Source organism: Geospiza fortis, unplaced genomic scaffold, assembly GCF_000277835.1.
Source record: "Geospiza fortis unplaced genomic scaffold, GeoFor_1.0 scaffold590, whole genome shotgun sequence".
Lineage (NCBI taxonomy): Eukaryota > Metazoa > Chordata > Aves > Passeriformes > Thraupidae > Geospiza > Geospiza fortis.
The window spans coordinates 927,441-946,633 of NW_005054402.1; the positions used below are offsets into that span (position 1 = coordinate 927,441).

Here is a 19,193-nt window from a genome sequence, read left to right on the forward strand (position 1 = left end):
TCTCCTCTCATTCCCAAGGGTATTTCTGAGGCCAGTGCAGAGTTGTTAAATGCGGAAATTTTTGCTTCTGCGCAAAAACTGCATTGCCAGGAAGGGCTGTTGATGTCAGAACAGTGTGAGATATTTTGCAATTGCATTGATCATTTTGATTTAAAAAGTCATAATATTTACTTAATGAAATATTCATCTGAATTTAAAGCTATGGTCTTCCTATTTTTAAGGTAAAGCCTCAATAAATTATGTCAATTCACAGGTAAGCCACAGCTGAATGTTTTGACTTTTCCTATAAATATCTCCCTGTTATTGAAACTAGCTCAGCATAACAATATCCTGCCATCAATCCAGGAATAAACAAACAGGGATACAATAACAATATCCACTTACCTATATCCTTTGCTCTCACTGCTACCGGTCTCCTCAGCTCAGTAACAAATTTTTTGGCATCCAGACGGATTTCAATGATGTTGTTCAATAAAGCAAACAAAGGTGCCAGCGGGAAGGAGGCAACAAACAAAGTTACAAACCCAAACTGGATAACTGGAAAGAAGAAGAAACCATTTCAGTGCCTGTTGTTAGTATTTACCAAATGCACCCATCACCACATCAGTGCCAGCCCCTAAATTCTGATGAGGTGATGACTTCTGCGAGACTCAATCCCATTTTCTGTATCAGGCACAGTTTGCAAGATGGCTGCTCTGTTTGGGTATGGAAGGGCCAGTTGTCACCTTGTAAAAGGCAAGGAGATAGTAACCAGAAGGATGGGGAAGCTCCTTAAACAATTTTTCCATGGGCAAAGCTGTCACAGGAGTCACCTGAAGGAGTGGGATTATGGCAGTGACCATGTTGGCTCTACCAAAGCTTGCCATGTTCCACCTGGCAGGTTTTGGGCTTTCACTGGAAGCTTTGGAAAGGACATGGCTGATTCCTGCCTCTGCCAAGAATAACTTGCTTCCTATAACCTGGGATCATGTTTGCTTTTTGTATGGATGTCATGCTCATCCTGGTACTGCCAGTGCCCATCTTTCTCCTGTTACTTCCAAATGCTGAGCTCAGTAACAGCATATTTTCTTATTTTTAGGAACTGGCAGCATGGCCATTCAGTTTGTCCCACTGAATTCCCATCTGCTTCAAGTACTCTGAACATCAAGGTCACCAGATATTCTAATTTATCTCACTCAACCTACTACTTGAAAAAAAATTCTATGCGATCTGTCAAGTACAACCAGATCTACAGATATGCACTGCTCTCAGAAGATTTAGTTCAGATATCAGATAAAAGACTCTGGTGTGGAAATAATCAAATCTGAACTAACTCACTTCCAGTGAAGGGTTCAACTGATGGTAAAATATGCCTCACAATCTCAAGTAGATGCCACTTAATCATTTGCATTTGAAACTTGACAGTGATGTTACATGGCTTTAAAGAAAATATCTAAAATATCATTCTAAAGTAAGGGCTTGCAAACAGCAGAGAGCACAATTCAGCCCTCCAGCAGCCAGGGTTGGCTGAAACATGCTCCAGTCCAAGACTGCACACGTTAATAATTCAGCTATCTCATATCCACTGTCTGCTGAATGTACAGTTCAAAAAGCTCAGCTCTCCATCCCAATTAGTCACAATAATTACAGTTTAAAATGCCTTCTTTCCACCTCACTCACTCATTTCCATGTACTCAGGGGTGAGTCCAGCGAAGGGCTCCAGGTTATAGTCCACTTCATAGCGCTGCTTTTTCTTCATGTGCTCTTCATGGTCTAGAGAACGCCGACGCTTCAATTTCAAGTATCGTATAAACTTCTTCATTTTTCTGAAGGAAATGGAGACAATTTGCTGAGCACTCCATTCTGCTCACTCAGTGCTCATTTCTCAGTGGTTTTGTATTACCAGGCATGATAATTAAAATAAGAAAGCACAGAAATTGCTACTTACGGGATGCCAATCTCAAACAAATTGTTCTGGATCAGCTGCTTGCCCAACATGATAATACTGAGCTGGATACACAACTCCATTAGGCAACCTCCTGGGGCACACTGGGGTGGACAGAGGAGAGGTCAGTCAGAACATCTCCTCCACCCCATCCAACCAATATGATCTCAAACAGGATAGAAATTCAATTACCTCTTCCATTCGGAAGGAATGGAAAATGTAGACGTAGTCGCCTGGACGTCCAACAAATCTAGGGCACAACGAGTTAAAAACATCAGACAGATTTTATACTTTTAATATTTGATTCCTAAAGTAATTTATGTCATACTCCATGCTTCTGGGTGGGACCACCTAATGTTTAGTCCTGAAAAGGCCTCCAAGAAGCTGAAACCCTGAACAGCCCTTCCTTCACTCACCGGCCTTTGAAGAAAGCCACGTAGAAAATGGGCGTGTAGGCGTTGACAAATTTCAGCAGGAAAGCCTTGAAAATCAGCCGCTCCTCGAAGTTCTTGTCAGTCTTTGGTACCTCTGGAACCAATGGGACATGGATGAGAAACCTTAAGGAATTATCCTACCTGGAAACATTTCAAGGTCTTATAAATGTGGTTTTTGGAGAACATCATCACACAATTTGTTTAACATCATTTGTTTAAAAGCAGCCACTCCTCGAAATTCTTGTCAGTCTTTGGTACCTCTGGAAGCAATGGGACACGGATAAGAAACGTTAAGGAATTATCCTACCTGGAATCATTTCAAGATCTTATAAATGTGGGTTTTGGAGAACATCATCACATCATTTGTTTAACATCATTTGTTTAAAAGCCACCTTTTAAACAAAGGGATATATATGTATGGCTGCACTGAGGCCAGTGGCCAGTCTGCTGAGGATCCCAGTCAGACACATTAAAATGGCAATTACAATTTAGTTCCACACCTGCCTGACCTTCATGCCAATCATTTGTAGGTGTGCAAAAACTTGACCTGAAAAGATTTCTGGACCTTTGGTTACTAACAATTTCTTGGAAATAATAATAAAAATAATAAAGTTCCACGGTGAAATTTTAGGCACAAACGTGCCTACTCATGATCCCCAGTGATCTGGGTGCTCAGATTTGACCCCCTTGTGGTGAGCTGAGGTTCCAACGCACCGATCTGCGTGAGCCACCTGGCGATGCAGCCGTACACCTCGTCCAGGATGATGATGACCACCAGGTTGATGATGACGGCGGTGGCGGTGACGGTGACGCGGACGCTGGAGCGCCCCGAGGGCGTGGAGCTGATGGCCAGAGCAGCAGCTGTGGAGATCCTGTAGATGATCACCCCGAACACGATGGCGAAGGTCAGCCCAACCTGCCAGGAAGAATCGCCCAAAACCTTACCAAAGGTTTGCCTTCGAACGCTTTGTTTGGGATTTAGAAATAAACTTAAAAATGGGATCTTGGGCCACTCCCCAAGTCCACCCAATACTGCATTAAGGCCTTGATAAACTGTGGGAAAGGAGCCCCTTTTTTGCTTGAAAATCACAGGAAAAAGAATGGCACCATGATGCCACAATAGTAGGCAAAAGGCTTTTTTTTTTAAAGGCACCTAAATGTAAACTCCATGCTTAGCATCATTAAAAAATACTGCATATTACTAATAAATAAATAAATTCTAAAATACTATATATTACTAATGAATATAAGTAATAATTGTAATTAATATAAATACTAATATAAAAAGTATTAGTGGGCTTGCTTTCAGCCCTGACACCAGCAGCATATACACACGGTGTTTCCTTTGTGATAAACACAATAATTTGTTTAATTGAAATAAATATTCCAAATTTGAAATAGATACTCCATTTGAAACAATGGAGTATTTCAGCTTTACTCTACATACCAGCCTTCAAATCCCTTAGACAGGCTCACTGTGCTCTCATAGTCACAAACTGAAATTAAATCTGATTAAATCAACACACTTCCTGGCACAGTAAACTCTCTCAATTTTTCATTGCTTAAATAAAGGAATGATTTTAAAATGTGATTCTCAAAAGGTACCTATTCTTCAGCTGAGCATATGAGATTTGTTGCATTTCTGTTCTCTGAAAATGCAGATATTTAAAAAACTCAACCCTAAACCAAAATCCCTACACCAAAAAACCAAAATAATTGACTTAGTCTGGGAAATTCTACCTTTGGAAAGGGTTTAAGCTTTTTTCACTATATCTGCCAATCTGTTCCATGACTTGAATTATTATGGTTTCTGTCAACATTTGCTTTAAATGCTGATGCTTTATCAGCAAATGGAAGAAGGCTGTTCTCATCAGTATTTTACCTTTTCCTTGAATTAAGTGCTCTGTTTGCAATTCTCCAGTTAGATGGTATAGCTCCAAATTTGACTGATTTATTGAAAATCATTGCAATTATGATTGCAACTGGCAATGTCAGTTATTTCCTAAAGTTTGATTATAAAAATGATGTTGGTCTCTACTTTCTGAGAGGGCTCTCTGTACTTTTTAAGCTTCATCCCATCAATGGTGTGGGAATGTCCATTTCTGTGCCCTCACTTTCCCCTCCCCTAGTTTAGTATTCTTTTGTCTTTATTGGAGAAAGACAGCAAAGTAGAAATTCAAGCTCTTGCAAAGATTTCAGATCATAAACCAATAAAATGTTTGAATTTTTTCACTGGAGAAAAGCCATTTTGAACTATATCCACCTGCTAAAGTTTCCTATCACTTCTCTTCCATACAATGATTCAGTAATAAAAATTTTCAGGTTTTGCCAGGTGATGCTTACCATGAAGATGATGCCAACAAAATTGGTTAAATAGGCTGGAAAACGGTCCTTCCATGTCAGCTTCTCTTTATCCGTCTAAATTTTTTTTTTGTGGGGAAAAAAAAGGTACATTTGATAAAGAAGGAGAGTGTGATTCTGCACATGTGATGAAACAGAGAGGGGGAAGAAAAGGCTGGCAAAACCACAACCAGTTAGAAGATGCAGCCACAGTGTTTACAGTCACAATTCCACACAGGCAAATTGTTTACTCCGTATCCAGGTTCAGACTGGTCAAGTGCCTGTGCTGGGAGTATAAATAAACCAGATTTTTCTGTGTACTTTTTGAAAGAAACATGCAAATAGGCTGTCATAAACCATGAAGTAAGGTCTCTCTTGCTGTTAAATATTTTCTTTTGCTTTTCCTACAAAAATCCCCCTCCTTCCTCCCCCCTTCCACAGTTAATATTTGCAGCTCTGCTGTTGCACCACTGGCTCCACTGAAATACAGATTTAAGTATTAAATTAATTCATACTCCAGAGTAGCTCCAAGGTGAACACTCAGTTGACAGGAAAGATTAAGTTTTGGTGTGTGGAAAGACTTAAAATTCATTTGATATGAGTGACTTTTAATTTTACCTGGCTATTCCTATGGTATTCAATGGACTACAGTAATAGGAATTATAGAAAGGGGACTGGAATGAGGTGATCTTTAAGGTCCTTTCCAACCCAAACAATTTTGTTATTTTCTATATAACACTGTATATTTGCTGAATTCCCTAAACCCAGTCAATCAGCCACTGCCTGAATTTCGGCTACAAAATATTAATTTAGAAGAGCATTGCTCCTCTGGAGTCCTTCGCAAACTTGGATACCCGGAATTGTTTTGAAACACAGAAAATCAACAGCAAAAGGAACATCTCAGAGGATGATGCACACGTTGTAATGCACATAAAAATATCGCTCAAATTCTATTTTTATGACATGCACGTTGTCTCAGGGAAGTGCAAGCAGCTCTTTCAGCACATGGCCCATGCTCCTCTGCAAAACATAAGATCCAGGATGGGAAATCTAAGATTAGCCATGCAGTGCCATTCCCAACTCATGGAGCAGTGTCCCAAAAAATGCTGAAGGAATGAGGTGAGGAAGGGGAAGAAACCCAGAACTGAATGTGAATATTAAACAAAGGTTCAACAGCCAAAACCAAATTGATTTGTGTCTTCCATAATTACTCATAATTTGAGTTTCTTCATAAGTTTGTATAAAAAGAACCAATTTCACCCCAGCCATGACTTTCTTAACTCTTTGTCTCCATTTGTTTGCTGTCTCTTCTGGAAAATATCGGTGCTTCTGATGGGCAGTCAAAGGAAACAGAAAAGGGTCGGGAAATATGGCATTACAAAGCACTGCTCAATTAATTCCAGTAATTAATTCCATATTCTCTACTGACACAGCACTTTAGCACAATTGAATGCTCTGTTAGCCTGGTTAAAGCTTTCTGTTTCAGCTTTAAGTTAATAAAATATAACAGCAACAAAAGATAAATGCTTGCCCCAAATCCTAGGGAACATCAGGCAATCCTGCAAATGATATTCCCTTTTTAATATAGGATTGTGCTCTGCTTTCAATTTTATGATGTGTAAAGAATGTGCAGATTTTTTTTTTCCTTTAATTTTTTTTTAATTAGACTTCTCTTGAAAAAGCTACAAGCAATTTTGGTTTAGCTTTAGATATTTTTCTTTAAGAAGGTTTCCAAGTGTTACAACTGTCAAATTTGAACTTTAACACACTAGATCCCAATGAAAGATAACCACCAAGTCTTTCAGAAAAAAACCTCTTTTTCTCACGTTTCCCAAATTAGTAACATCCAAATTGAACACAGCCCAAAAACTTATAAATAGTCTGCTTAAAAAAAAAAAATCCTTTCTTAATTGCTCAACTTTCATTCTCCAATATTAGAGGGCCACCATTCATTAGTTGTCTGATTAGTCTTCCACATTTAAGATCTGAATTCAGATTCTACTCAAAAGTAGAGCAAGTTACAGGTTTTTAGTGGAATACAGTAAAGTCTGTATCCAAAATCTTTTACCCAGCCTGTCATAGTGCAGCAAGCCAAATTGTTTCTCTTCTGCAAGGGATTTTAAAAGGGATTTAATTTGCTTATGGCCCTGAACCACTTACATACAGATCCTATGATTAATGGGAACGCACCACCAGCTCTGTAGCATCTGTTAAGAGGGGCCCAGTGGTACTCAAGCATAAATTTACTTTAACATTCATCTATATGTGCTCCCCTAAAGAGTGTAAATGTTATTGCAGTTGTATTTTCACAGGGTTGTCATAAAATCCCAATTTAGGGAACAGTTCCACATTGTGGTGCCACTGGCAACAGACACAAGAGTGGAAATTCTGCCAAATTTTATGTGGGACATTTTACCTTTCCCAATAAAACCACAGCACACAAATGGCTCAGTCCTTGCAGTGAAGGGGGAATAACCTCAGGTAGAATGGGGGCATCAGTGTGCAGGGGAGAAAAGGAGCTTTCCCAAATCACTCTGCTGCTGACAGGAAAGGAATTCCAGCTCCAGTTAAAGGGCAGGGAAGCTGCTTGTAGGACTGCACCATCCCTTGCCAGGAGGCAGATGCTCCTGGGGTGACCTGCAGCACCTTTCTCACAGTGACACAAAGAGCAAGTTTAGAGCATAAGTGAGCACTGCCTCATTCAGTGGGATAAAAAGGGGAAGCTGTGGTTTTAAAAGGCAGAAAGTTATTGCCAAAGCTGGAATTTGGCGTGGAAATTGGAGTTAGTACTCTTCATTAATATTTTTATTTGCAGAGACAGTCCAGCAAGACAGAGAACTTCTCCTGAGAGGCTTTAGGTACTGCACAGAACAAGATGGTTTGTAACAGTTTTCTGAAACTTGATTTATCAGTGTTAGAGGAGCACCTCTTTGATGAGGCTCTGTTAGTTTCCCTGAGCCACACCTGAATCTAATTAGTAAAGTAATTTCTAGATTTAATCAGGTCTTGTGCCTGGCAGATCCTGAGCATCTCATGTGTGGAAGAAGACACCTGGAATTTAAACACAGTGAGCATTGACTACTTTTTACCTATTTAGTCTTGGGTCACTGCCTGCTGTAATAACCTTCTTTTTCATAAGTGAAACAAATGAAAATTTTTACCATACCTCTTTATGTTTGTGTTCTTTTCTCAATGATTTTTCTAAAACTTTTGCTTCATATTCTGCTCTTGGATGATCCTGTGGAAGAAGTCATATTTAATAAAAAAAGCAAGACTTATTTTCTCTATCAGCTACAGGTGAACTCTCTGCAGGTTGATTTCCTGATGATTTCTGAGTTTTCTAACTGAATTCCAATTCACTTGGTATGTCATTCATGTCGATTGATAGTTGACTATAATTAAAAAAATGTTAAGTCCTGTGAATACAGGAGCAGCTGAAGAATGATTTGGACAGCAATGTGCAGTGCTGTGTAGATTACACTTAATATATGAGATATGCAGCACAACCTGCAGACAGCACAGCTCATGATGCTTGGATTTTAGTTACCTCTATTTTTGAAAAAAGTTAAATGTCATTAACTAATTTCAGTGATCCTCAGCTCATGAGAGGATTAATTTTCTGCTGTAAGTATGCAAAATACTTGTCTTTGGGATCCCATAAAATTGTCAGTTGGGGTGTTCCCCTAATTCTGTCCAGGACAGCATCCACAGATTTTCTGTCTGCATTGCAGGAGAAGGTGCGGGAAACACTTGGAAGTAAGAGACAGCCAAAAGACTGAGGAAGATTCATGGGTTCAGAATTCCCGACAATTACGCATTCATAAAAGAGTCAGAATTCAAAATTATGCATTGGATGGGAAACAGAACGGAGCTGAAAAAAGTCTGAACAAGTGGAGAGGGGAAGGGTGTAAAGGCAAAGCAATCAGTGGGAGTTCCAAAGAAAATCTAATGCTTGAAAAAGGAGAAATGGAGATCAAAAGATGGCATTCATCAGTAGACATGGAATAAAAAAGGTAGGAGCGATTTGAAAAAAAAAAAATGTTTTCCAAACCTTGACTGCCTCCTTCAGGAAACCAGAAAAAAACCACGAAAAACAAGAAAAAACAAAAAACAAATAAATAAAAATTTGATTACTGAACTGTTCCAGGTCATATTGTATTTATAGATTAAAAGTTACATGAAACAAACATAGGTACAGTGGATGGTTAGACACTACTGAAGAAAACCCAGTCTATTCATGTTCTATATTAATTAACATTACTGCAAGCATTGTGTGAACCTGGCATCCCTAAAAACACCAGAAAATGAGATACTTTGTGCTTTAGCATTTCACTCAAAACCCCAACCGTTCAACATGATTTTAGCTTAAGTTTCCCCCAAATCAGCAACAGGAGAACCTTAAATTCTGTGAAAAACCCATGACTGTATTATTTATCAGTGACCACCAAAAACACAGAATAAAATATATGGAATTGACAGCTGCTGGTTTGGCTGTGCAGAGCTCTGGACTCAGACATGAAGCTGCCATTGAAAAGATACACTTAATCCTCTTCACTTTCATGGATGCTAACAAGTTACCAAAAATAAAGGAGCATATAGTGTCCAGGAAATAAATCCCTGTATTCTCCCCCAGTAAACAGGTATGGATGAGTGTAGAAGCTGCTGGCACAGGGCACCTAAATATATTTTGGAGGAGATAAACATATTAAAGTGAGATAATTCCTACAGAAAGGCTCTGGGGGCGAGGGGAGCGATGGCAGTGCCAGGCTCAGCGAGCTGCAGGGTGTCAAAGCCAGGAAGGGCTGCTGAGGTTTGTGTTTCACGTGAGCAGTATTTGTTGTGTGTCTATTTAGGACATCTAGAGACGTGACAAGGGAGGTCATACTTCTTTTAATAACAGCAGCAGGGCAAGGCTGGGGGCTGGGACTGTGCTCTGCTCTGGGAAGGGGTCTCCTTTATTTTCTGTAAAGTGGCAAAATCAAAGCCAAAAAGGTGAGAAACAGTTTCTCAGCTGACTGAGGACTTTCTCCTCTCTTTCTAAAACTTCATTGATTTTGAACATCTTTTTTTCATACAGATTTGGGCCTTTTCTTCTTTATGCTCTTCAGCAGATTTAGAATAAACCTGGCCAGAGGTATTACTTTTGTTTTAGCCACTGCAAAAAACTCCACCACCTCCACACCGTGTCCCTCCCCATGCCTCAAGCCCACATGTCTGGCAATGCTTTCTGAGGTATTTTCCAAGTCAGGGCTTGATCCTGCATCGTTAAAGTTAACAGGAATTTTTCAGTGCTTTTTTTACAGCACTGTAACTTTATCAGCTTCAATGCACTCATTTCTGATTTACAGCAGTGTGTGATGAATGAGGTCCTTGGCTCTTGGCACCCTGACTTCAGCCCAGCAGAAGGTCTGAGCTGTATATTCCATGCCTACACTGTTAGGTGTGACCCCACACTTCAAACAGGAAAAAAAATCACATTTTGTGGCTATACAATTATGTTCCCATGACAACAGGACCGGACTAGTCATGTCTTTGCTACAAAAACCTCAAAGGCTTCATGTATAGGGATTTTCCTTCCTCCTGTAGGATGGAACCCTCCCAGGAACATGAGGTAAAGTCTGTAAGGTCAGGGCAACAGCAGGGTGGAAAGCAAAGAGTCAGAACTGAAGGGACAAACCTCCTCCTCTTCAAACCCAGTCAGGTCCCACCTGTAGTTGAGGCGCATCTGTTTTCTCTTCCAGTGCTCCATAAAGGTGGCAGCTGAAACAACAGTTTAACATGTAACACAGATTACCACAGAACTTCATTTCTGCTTTCTTTTATTTAACAGTTAGGTCTGGCTGGGAAACACTGATGTGCCAGGAACCAAATGTTTTATCCAGGTGAGCTGAAGAAAGGGCATTACATCCACAGCTCCACCTAGGAAGATGCCTGCAATTTTTAAGGGGTCTAAGAAAGCCAGGCAGCCAAATTTATTTAAATATTTGTATGTGTGACTAATAATATTATTGGTCTTCAACTGTGTATTGTTTCATTTGTGAATCCAAAAAACCTGAATCTTATCTGTACAAAATAGGAATGATTTCACTTGTACTGATGGCAGAGTTATTCCCTCAAGGACATCATGATAAAGCATTTTTATATCATTATAATTACATCCACCTAGTGGTCACAATAGAGTGGTTGGCTCTAATCTTCACACTCAAACCCAAACACTCTTGTGAAAGTGTGAAAGAGGAAGCCTTTAAGAGTTTTAATCATTAGAAACCCAGCCATTTTCTTTTTGATGGAGAAGGCTCAGAGAAAAAAACCTCGTTAAAGCAATTCTTGAGTCCCCATGAATGATCCCAGTCTATATCAGTCTATCTGCCCCTGAGACCGAGCGAGTTCTCAGAGGACATATTTAGATGCTGGGAATACACCAGTGTTGTATAATAAATAAGTGATTATGAAAGAGGCAAGTCTACCAAGAAATGGTGTTCTCAGGGGAGCTTCCCACAGTGAGTATTAACAGATGTGCTCAGAAACATTCATATCCAGAAAAAACAGAGGCAGGGAGAGGGTAACAAAGTTGAACAGAGAGGAAAGGACACCCTCTTGACTGGAGCCAGGCTGGGGCCATGACATTCATTCGCCTTCCAAGCGAAACTTTCATGTGGAAAAGCTACAGCTGAGCCCCTTCACAAGCCACAGGCTTCCTGTGAATCAGGGTGACCAGAGCTGCGTCTTGAGAGGGTCCTTGTCTCGGGGACCTGGCATTGCCTCTCCTCTCCTCACAGTTCTCACACTGGCTGGGGGCTGCAGCTTCCATTTACAGCCAGAGATGTGGAACATGACCGAGATGCTGCTGGAAATCCTCCCGTGGCACTGACTTACAGCAGGGCTGAAGGAGAGGACAGTGTCTGGAATGCTGGCTTGTTCTGGGAGCCCTGGGGGAAGGTGCCAGGCAGCTGCATCCCTGCTCTGCCACGAGCACCTGCACTTTCCTATTTCAACCATACATGAATTTAACAACATGAATTCAAAACTGTGTGGGGAAAGTTCTTAGTTTTCCAGTTGAAAAAGACCCTTTTGAAACAATGTTTGGTTTATATGGGATTGTACCACAATAAAACTTTGTGCTGACTCCAAAGAGCTTGAGAAGTTTGACATCCCATTCCAAAACCCTGTCAGATTTTGTGCAGGGCCCAGAACCTGGCTTCTGCCAATTTGCCTTACTTTGCACAAGAGTGTAAAAACTGGATGAAGAGACCCGTAGTTGCTTGCTGTGGAAAGGGAGGCAAACTTTTACTTTTTGGACAAGAGGATAACATGCCAAGATCCATGTGGGTCTCCCACTAATGGTAAATGAGGGAGACCAAAGCCGACACTTGACTTTCCTTTGTGGTACCTGAGAATAATGTCACAGTGCTGCATCTAAAACAATGTTATCCCAAATACAGATCCTGGCCAAAAATCAAAATTAAATTATACTGAATTGTACTTAAATCAGTTCAGATGACTGGTAATGTACAAACAGTTCCCTAGGTACTGGAAGAGATAAACACTCAGGGTGTATTATTAGAATGAAATATAATCCAGAACAGGTAATGTTAATTCACAACAAGGTGTACAGGGGGGCTTTGTGCTGCTCTCACTGCTGCTGGGAATATGTGGCCATCAAAGCTCCTCTCCCCCAGAGCCCATTCCTGGAGCAATGAGGTTCCCCATCCCTCCCCCAGCAGGGATGGGAGAAGCCCTCCATAACAATTTCTGAAGACATCCTCACAAAGATGTCATGAGGGGGTTCATATTTTGACTCAAATGCCAGAGACATGCCCAGAAAGGGCTCAAAGCATGAGGGCAGCATCAGGATCAGGAAAAATCCCTCTGCACCACTGTTCCCTCTTCCCAGCCTCCTTGCATGATGTCTGCCTGCTGATAAACCTAATTGCATCTCGCAGCACACTCAGGAATCAATGTTGGTTTGTCCTGAAGACACTAAAGGCCATTACACTTCCCCCCCAGAGCCCTCCCCTCAACCCCAGAGTACATTAATACATTTCTTCTGTAATGTTCTAAAGTGGAAGCTGGCTCTGCAAAGAGATTTTTTTTTTTTTTGGCAAGCTGTGCAATCCCGTTAATGAAATTTTGACATACCACGCAGCAGTTTTATGACAGATGCTTAACAATTTCATTTGCTATTCAGCTTCAGCAACTTTTTGAATCTTAGCCTCCAGTCCAGAATATAAATTTGGGCGTGACAGTTTCATGGGAAAGAAAAAAAAAAAAAGGAAGAAGAAAAAAAAAAGAGAAATTCTTTCTATCATTTACTGCCTGTGTATAAATATACTGCTTTATCTCCTCTGTTTCTTCCGTTGTATTTTTAATAATTAAAAGCTTAACAGCAAGGCATAGATCTCCTTACCCCAGAGAGCCATGAAGACTGAGAAGAAGACAGTTGCAGGGTTATCAAACAGATGACTTGCACGGGCAGTGGCACAAGCAGAGCTCATCTTCCAGTAACTGCACGTTTTGTCACACAAGGGACACATGGTGATGTTGTTTCTCTGGTCACACATCTCCATACTGCAACAAAGCCACAAGAGAAGGGAAAAGCATGGTCAGGATGGCTCCAGCTTTGTGCTCTGGTGATCATTTTTGGACAGCAGCTGCTTCTGTAGGATCATTGGATACGATCCTACACCACTGCAGGGGCTGAAATCCTCCCTCCCTCCCTCCTTCCTGCCCCAGAGTCATAAGGCTCTATGCTTTCTACTCTAAGATCTTACAGAATAAAATAAATAAAAATAAAATAAAACACTCTTGTTTTATCTACAGTGATAGATAAGGTACAAGGGAAGTGCTGAACATCAAGAGACTGGAGTTCAACCAATTTATCTCCTCTGTGCTCCATCTGTGAAATAGCAACAGTGACCCTCCCTTTGACTTTCTTCAACTGTTGGAAGCACTACAAAGCAGTCTTAATGAACAAAAAAAAAAATTAAATCTATTTTTCGGTACCCATTATCTGCTCTGTTATTCAGAGCTGGTGCTTGTTGTACAAACCATGTAATTTGCATCTCCAGCTGATGATGCATGCAGGGCGAATAATGCAAAATCAGAGGGCTTTAAAAATGTTTTAATACAAAACTTGCTGAAAGATTAAAAGTAGGAGGACATCCAGATTTTGTTGACGTGATCACAGTAGCTTATTTGAGAGATGCATATTCTTGATGCATCTCTCTGTCACACAATGCCCTCCTCAGCACTCTGTGCTGGGAAGCACCAAACCCCCTCATTAGCAGAATTTTGCTGGTTTGTTTTAACATAATGATCTGAGTTTGGGAAAAAACCCAACCACCTGAGCAACCGGCCAAGAATTATTTTTAGGACATCAAAGCAAACTGCCCAAGTAATAGTAACAATGAATGCTAATGAGATAGAAATGGGCTGCTCTGTGCCCTTGGGAGAGCTCTGTGCCTTACTGGAAGCTGAGATCAGGGGGCCTGTGGAGGTGGATTAATTGAAGCACAGCTTCCAAAAGATGAAGTGTGAGAATGGAGAGTTTTAGGACCACACTATCCTGCTGGGATAGATAGATGGGAATGGGGACTGGGGTGAAGGAATGTGGGCGGCAAGACCCAGGAACAAGAAATCCCAATTTCAGCTATGCCTGGCCTAGATATACTGACAAAACATTTCTAAAGCAAGGCAACTTTGAGCTTGAAGTGCCCTCTAACAGCCATATCTATTTATTCATCCATTTTACCTGGGTATATTCTCATCCACAGTTGCACAGCCATAGAGGAAAACGATAATCCCTACAATTGAAGCTGGAATGAGCATTTGTGTATAAACTCCCAGCCAGGCAAAATATAGCCCGATCTTCTCTCCAAAGTATTTTCTGAAATACATTTAGAAAAAAAGAGAAAGAAATAAGAGAGACATGTTTCGTATTTCTTAAAATATAACGTGGCTAAAATTATGAATCACATCTGGATTAGGCATGGATGACCTGTGGGAATTTTTTTCTTCTCAGAGGACTCTCTTTCTCATGATGCTTGGAGTCCATCCAGAGATACAGGCACCCTGAAAACAAGTTTGTCCCACTGGTCATTTTTTGCCCCTACTGTGTTTCTCCTGCAAATTGGTATCTTTGGACCTTCTGTGAGTCAATCCTCTTCAAAAGGCACCTCATTTTCCTCAGAGAGTCTTATTACAAGCAAACAAAATTAATTAAATTATACCCCCTGCAAGCTTTCACTCTGTGTGGGATATATCAGCATGTTCTAAACTCACAGAAAACTCCTTTTCTCCCAGTGAATTTCCCATTCTCTGGAATCCCCCCGGCGTGAGGGGGCACTGAGGGTAACATCCACCCAGGGGCATGGGGCATGAACATCCTCTGCCCCATGGAAACTCCATGGCCAGGGCTGAACTCTCACCTCACCAGGTCGATGGGCTGGTATTTATAAAACACCCCGTAGCTCGCCCACTCCTCACACAGGAGCTGGAAGACAGAAAGGCACGAGAAAGATGAGAGCAAAGCACCACCGGGTTCTGCCCTGGCCGCTGCAGGCCCCGCAGGCCGCACCACGCCGGCGTTTCGGCCCAACACATGCAGCCCGAATTAAATATTAAAAGTAAATGTGATGGTTTGGCATGCTCCAACAGAGAGATGGATTCCAGCACGTTGAAAGGCTCTTCAGCAGCTGGACTGATGGACACCTAAGCAGAGACAGGGACAGCAGTGCTGATTTTGTAATCCATAGGCCCAGCCACCCTCTAGGGGAAGAATCTTCTCCTGACATCCAACCTCAACCTCCCCTGACACAGCCTCAGGCCATTTCACTATAATTCAGCATCCAGCAAGAGGTGCTGGGCTGAGGTGCCTCAATTTAAAATTTTTCTTCAGCTTTAAACCACAAGAAGCCAACGATTTCCACTCTTCCTTTTTGTCAGGATATGGGCCAAGGAAAACAATGATCCCCGTTACTGATTTGCAAAACTGAATGCTTCATAAAAATAGGTTCCTCTGAGACCTTCAACTTATCCTCTGTTTTGTAAAGTATATAAATAGTGCTTCTCAAACCTCACTTTCGTCCCTCATTCAATTCAGCCAACAGAGTGACCAAGAGATGAAACTCAATGGGGAACAAAGACTGAAACTAGTACAGGGAGGGCAACAGGATGGATCTTGTTCCTTGACCAAACAGGATGCCATTCCCTAAACTCCAGACTATTTTATCATGGGAAACTTGACAGACGTCAAACTCCTACATTTCTTCAGCAAAAAGAAAAGGGCAGACCAGAGCCTGGCCACTACCCATGCCCATTCCTTCTGCTCACACTTGATCACAGAGAAGCCCCAAAGCAAACCATGTTCCTACAGCAATTTTGGAAATTTCCTGCCAAACCATTAACAGAGAAATTTTCCAAGCTGAACTGCTGTACTTATACAAATGGCTTGACTCATTAAAAAACTCAAAAAACCAACAGAGCAACTTCTCAGCTTTTACAGAAATATGACGTCAAAAATGTAAATGGGATGTAGGTTTTCCCCTCTACAAACCAAAATCATGAATCATTATTAATTTCCTTACAACAGTAAGGAAGGAACTGAAACTTAACAGCAGGCCTTTGTTAAACAGCAACATTCTTGCAAACTTTATTTTTATTCTGCTTTAGGTTTCTTTCAACCACATTTTCCAAAGGTTTAAGGCCAACTGCCTATGTCTGGGAAGCAATTATTTGGGACACCTCAACATCCACATGCAGCACTAGCTAAGCCCTTTCATTCTATATATATATTTTTAAATTTAATCTTTAAAACTAAGTTTATGCTGGAAATTAGATTCCTTTTCTGTGATCCAAGCTGGTCATCCATATCAGGAAAACACTAAGCTGAGAAGATTTTGCATCAGTGCCATGTTTTAGTTTTGTGCAACTTGAAACTAGATTTGTGCCTAAAGTACAAATGAATTATCTCATTTACCCTGACATTTGTCAGCCTGATATTCAAAGCACAGCTTCAAAGACATGATTAGAGGAGATCAGCACACTAGACCTAAATATTTACTTCATTTCTAGGCCTCAAATCTTTAATTTTCTTGTTAAAAAAGGCACAGGCCTGGTCTGGTGCTGGATAAGATTTAAGAAAGCTTCAAGAAACCAGAAGACACATGCCAAAACACACCAAAAGATTATTTGATGGAACTGAAAGTCAAAAGCCAAGGTAAACACTTCCAAACACACAATGAACTTGTGAAATTAGTGAATTTGTGAGCTTTGAGATGTTAGTAATGCAGAAGATAATCTGGACACTTCCAGAAAACACGGACCTTCATTCTATTTTTAGTTGAGTGATGTGTTGCTTAATAATGAAAAGACAGATGTGTGGTATTTTTAACACAAATCAATAGAGGGAGGGAAATAACATTCACTGCCTTTTGATGAGCCATTTGCACCTGAAGGACCAGCACACTGTCAATTTTTGGAACCTATTTTTATGCATAAAGCCTGAAGGTCCTTAAATCTGCTTTTCCTATGACCTGACTGTTCAGAGCATTTCTTTGGAGAAAAAAAAAATAAATCACAACAGAAACAGGAAAAGCAAAGTTTCAGGAGTGAAACCCCAGCATAAACAACACCCAAATTTAGTAGCTCCTCCTGAGAGAACTGGTTGTCACCGCTCCAGTTTTTGTCTGATGCACAGACAAAAGCCACCCTTCTTTGGGGAAGTGTGATGGGGATGATGAAGTCACTAAGCTTTGAATTTAAGAAATCAGCGTTTCCACAAAGGGTGGAAAATTTGGTTTTTTGCTCATACTTCCTTACTATAAAGTATTACTTCCTACTTCCTTAGGAAAAGTACTTACTTAGGATAATTTCTACTTGTTTTACCACAGTGAACAAATGCTTTTCACTATACAGACAATAAAACCACAATTTAAAGCATTAACTTCAGCAAAAAGTGATGCAATGCCTCAGTGTACACCCACAGGACAGCTTCTAGCTGCAGAGCTACATTAAAACATTGTTGAGGACCTCTTATTCCTAAAAAAAATTCAATATTTATCTTTCCCAATCACTTTCATGCTTATATGCATAAACTGCCTCTGCCTCCCAACTCCACCAATTCTGATCCTCATGCCATGGAATGAAGCAGGATTTATGCCCAATACAGATAGCAGAATATGACTGAGCATACTCTCATCAGAGCTGGCCTGAAATGACATTATCTGAACATATGTCACAATGTGGCATGAAATGTATCATTACTGAGCTGGCTACTTCATACGTATCCACACTATCCACATTTGGGCAAATTTGAATGCTGCAAAGCACTTTTTTCCTTAAACTGCTTGGCATTTAGTGCCTTTTTGCAGCATTTTCTGTGGGGTTTCGGCAAAAACATCCAGACTCCAACAGGTGACTCTTCAGGCTGGGATTCTTGTGAATATGTTAAAGCCCCCCCTGTGCATCAACTTACTTTTCTGTCATTGGGCTCCACGTTTTCACCTTCATAGTCACCCTTTAAAGAGAGAAAAATCTGCATCATCCAGCGGCTTGTGCCAAGAACTGCTCTGATCCTGCATACCCACGTCTCCCACTCACTTAATGCATCAAAACCAGAAAAAGCAATCTGTAAAATAATGCTGTATTTTAGGAGCCCATTTGTCATGGCACACTTTGTCTTCTGTCGTCGGGCACATTAGGAGAGAGCAATAGTGTCTGTCATGGGGGGAAAAGGAATGAATAAGTGATAAAGGTGGCCTAAAAATGTCCAGGGAAAGGATGCGGTATTGCCATGGTATTTGGGGTTCAGCTCAGTCCACTGGGAAGAGAAGGAACCAGCTGAGAGAGCTGCTCCCTCTCCAGACTCTCCAAACACTCAGGGCTGATTAGATTTGAGGATTTAATTTGGAGCTATTTTTTGAGCAAACTAAGACAATAAATAATTGTACAAGACTATCAGCAGCTGTCCAAAGATGTGAGGCTAGAACAGGAAGATAAGTTTATTTAACCTTACTTTCTCAATTTCCACACAGCACTGCTCTAGTCTGAGAGCCCTGACACGCATGACAAACATCAGGCAGACAAAGACACTGCTCTGTTCTTGGGTGCTCCAAGATAAAGCTCTCACTGTCCCATGTAAAACCAGTGTGAGTGTGGGGAGCAGAAAGTCAGGAAGACACACTTCACCCTCAAATCCCAGGCCAGAAAACCAGCACTGGGCTCCACAGCCCTTGGGCACTCAGCTCAGGCGTGAGCAGTGTGGCAGGCAGCCCCTGTGACACCTGCCAAGCTTTTCTGCAGGCTAAGAGTGTGTGTTTGTCAGTTCTAGTTGCACCCTGAACCTCTGAATCGGAAGGACACCAGCATCCAGCTCTGTGCACCCATGACAGGATGGGGGTCTCTGGCTTGTCTTGAGTGCCACCAGAATTCCTGAGCTCTCACTGATGAGCACCACAGCTGAACACACTCTTGACATCTCACTGAGCTGCTCAGAA

The 19,193-nt window shown here is 41.1% G+C and overlaps 1 protein-coding gene across 1 annotated transcript in view; it reads right to left on the bottom strand.

Moving 5' to 3' along the window:
• Nucleotides 1-19,193, bottom strand: part of ANO1 (anoctamin 1) — a 40,705-nt gene that overhangs the window by 7,730 nt on the left and 13,782 nt on the right. Inside the window, exons 8-21 of the mRNA XM_031061174.1 lie at nucleotides 18,173-18,214; nucleotides 15,126-15,190; nucleotides 14,450-14,584; nucleotides 13,106-13,266; nucleotides 10,376-10,458; nucleotides 8,750-8,761; nucleotides 7,865-7,936; nucleotides 4,702-4,776; nucleotides 3,073-3,274; nucleotides 2,341-2,452; nucleotides 2,117-2,174; nucleotides 1,928-2,028; nucleotides 1,660-1,805; nucleotides 385-537 (exon numbers count right to left, since the gene is read on the bottom strand). Coding sequence (XP_030917034.1) covers nucleotides 385-537; nucleotides 1,660-1,805; nucleotides 1,928-2,028; nucleotides 2,117-2,174; nucleotides 2,341-2,452; nucleotides 3,073-3,274; nucleotides 4,702-4,776; nucleotides 7,865-7,936; nucleotides 8,750-8,761; nucleotides 10,376-10,458; nucleotides 13,106-13,266; nucleotides 14,450-14,584; nucleotides 15,126-15,190; nucleotides 18,173-18,214 — 1,417 coding nt within the window. The remainder of the gene's footprint in view (nucleotides 1-384; nucleotides 538-1,659; nucleotides 1,806-1,927; nucleotides 2,029-2,116; nucleotides 2,175-2,340; nucleotides 2,453-3,072; nucleotides 3,275-4,701; nucleotides 4,777-7,864; nucleotides 7,937-8,749; nucleotides 8,762-10,375; nucleotides 10,459-13,105; nucleotides 13,267-14,449; nucleotides 14,585-15,125; nucleotides 15,191-18,172; nucleotides 18,215-19,193) is intronic.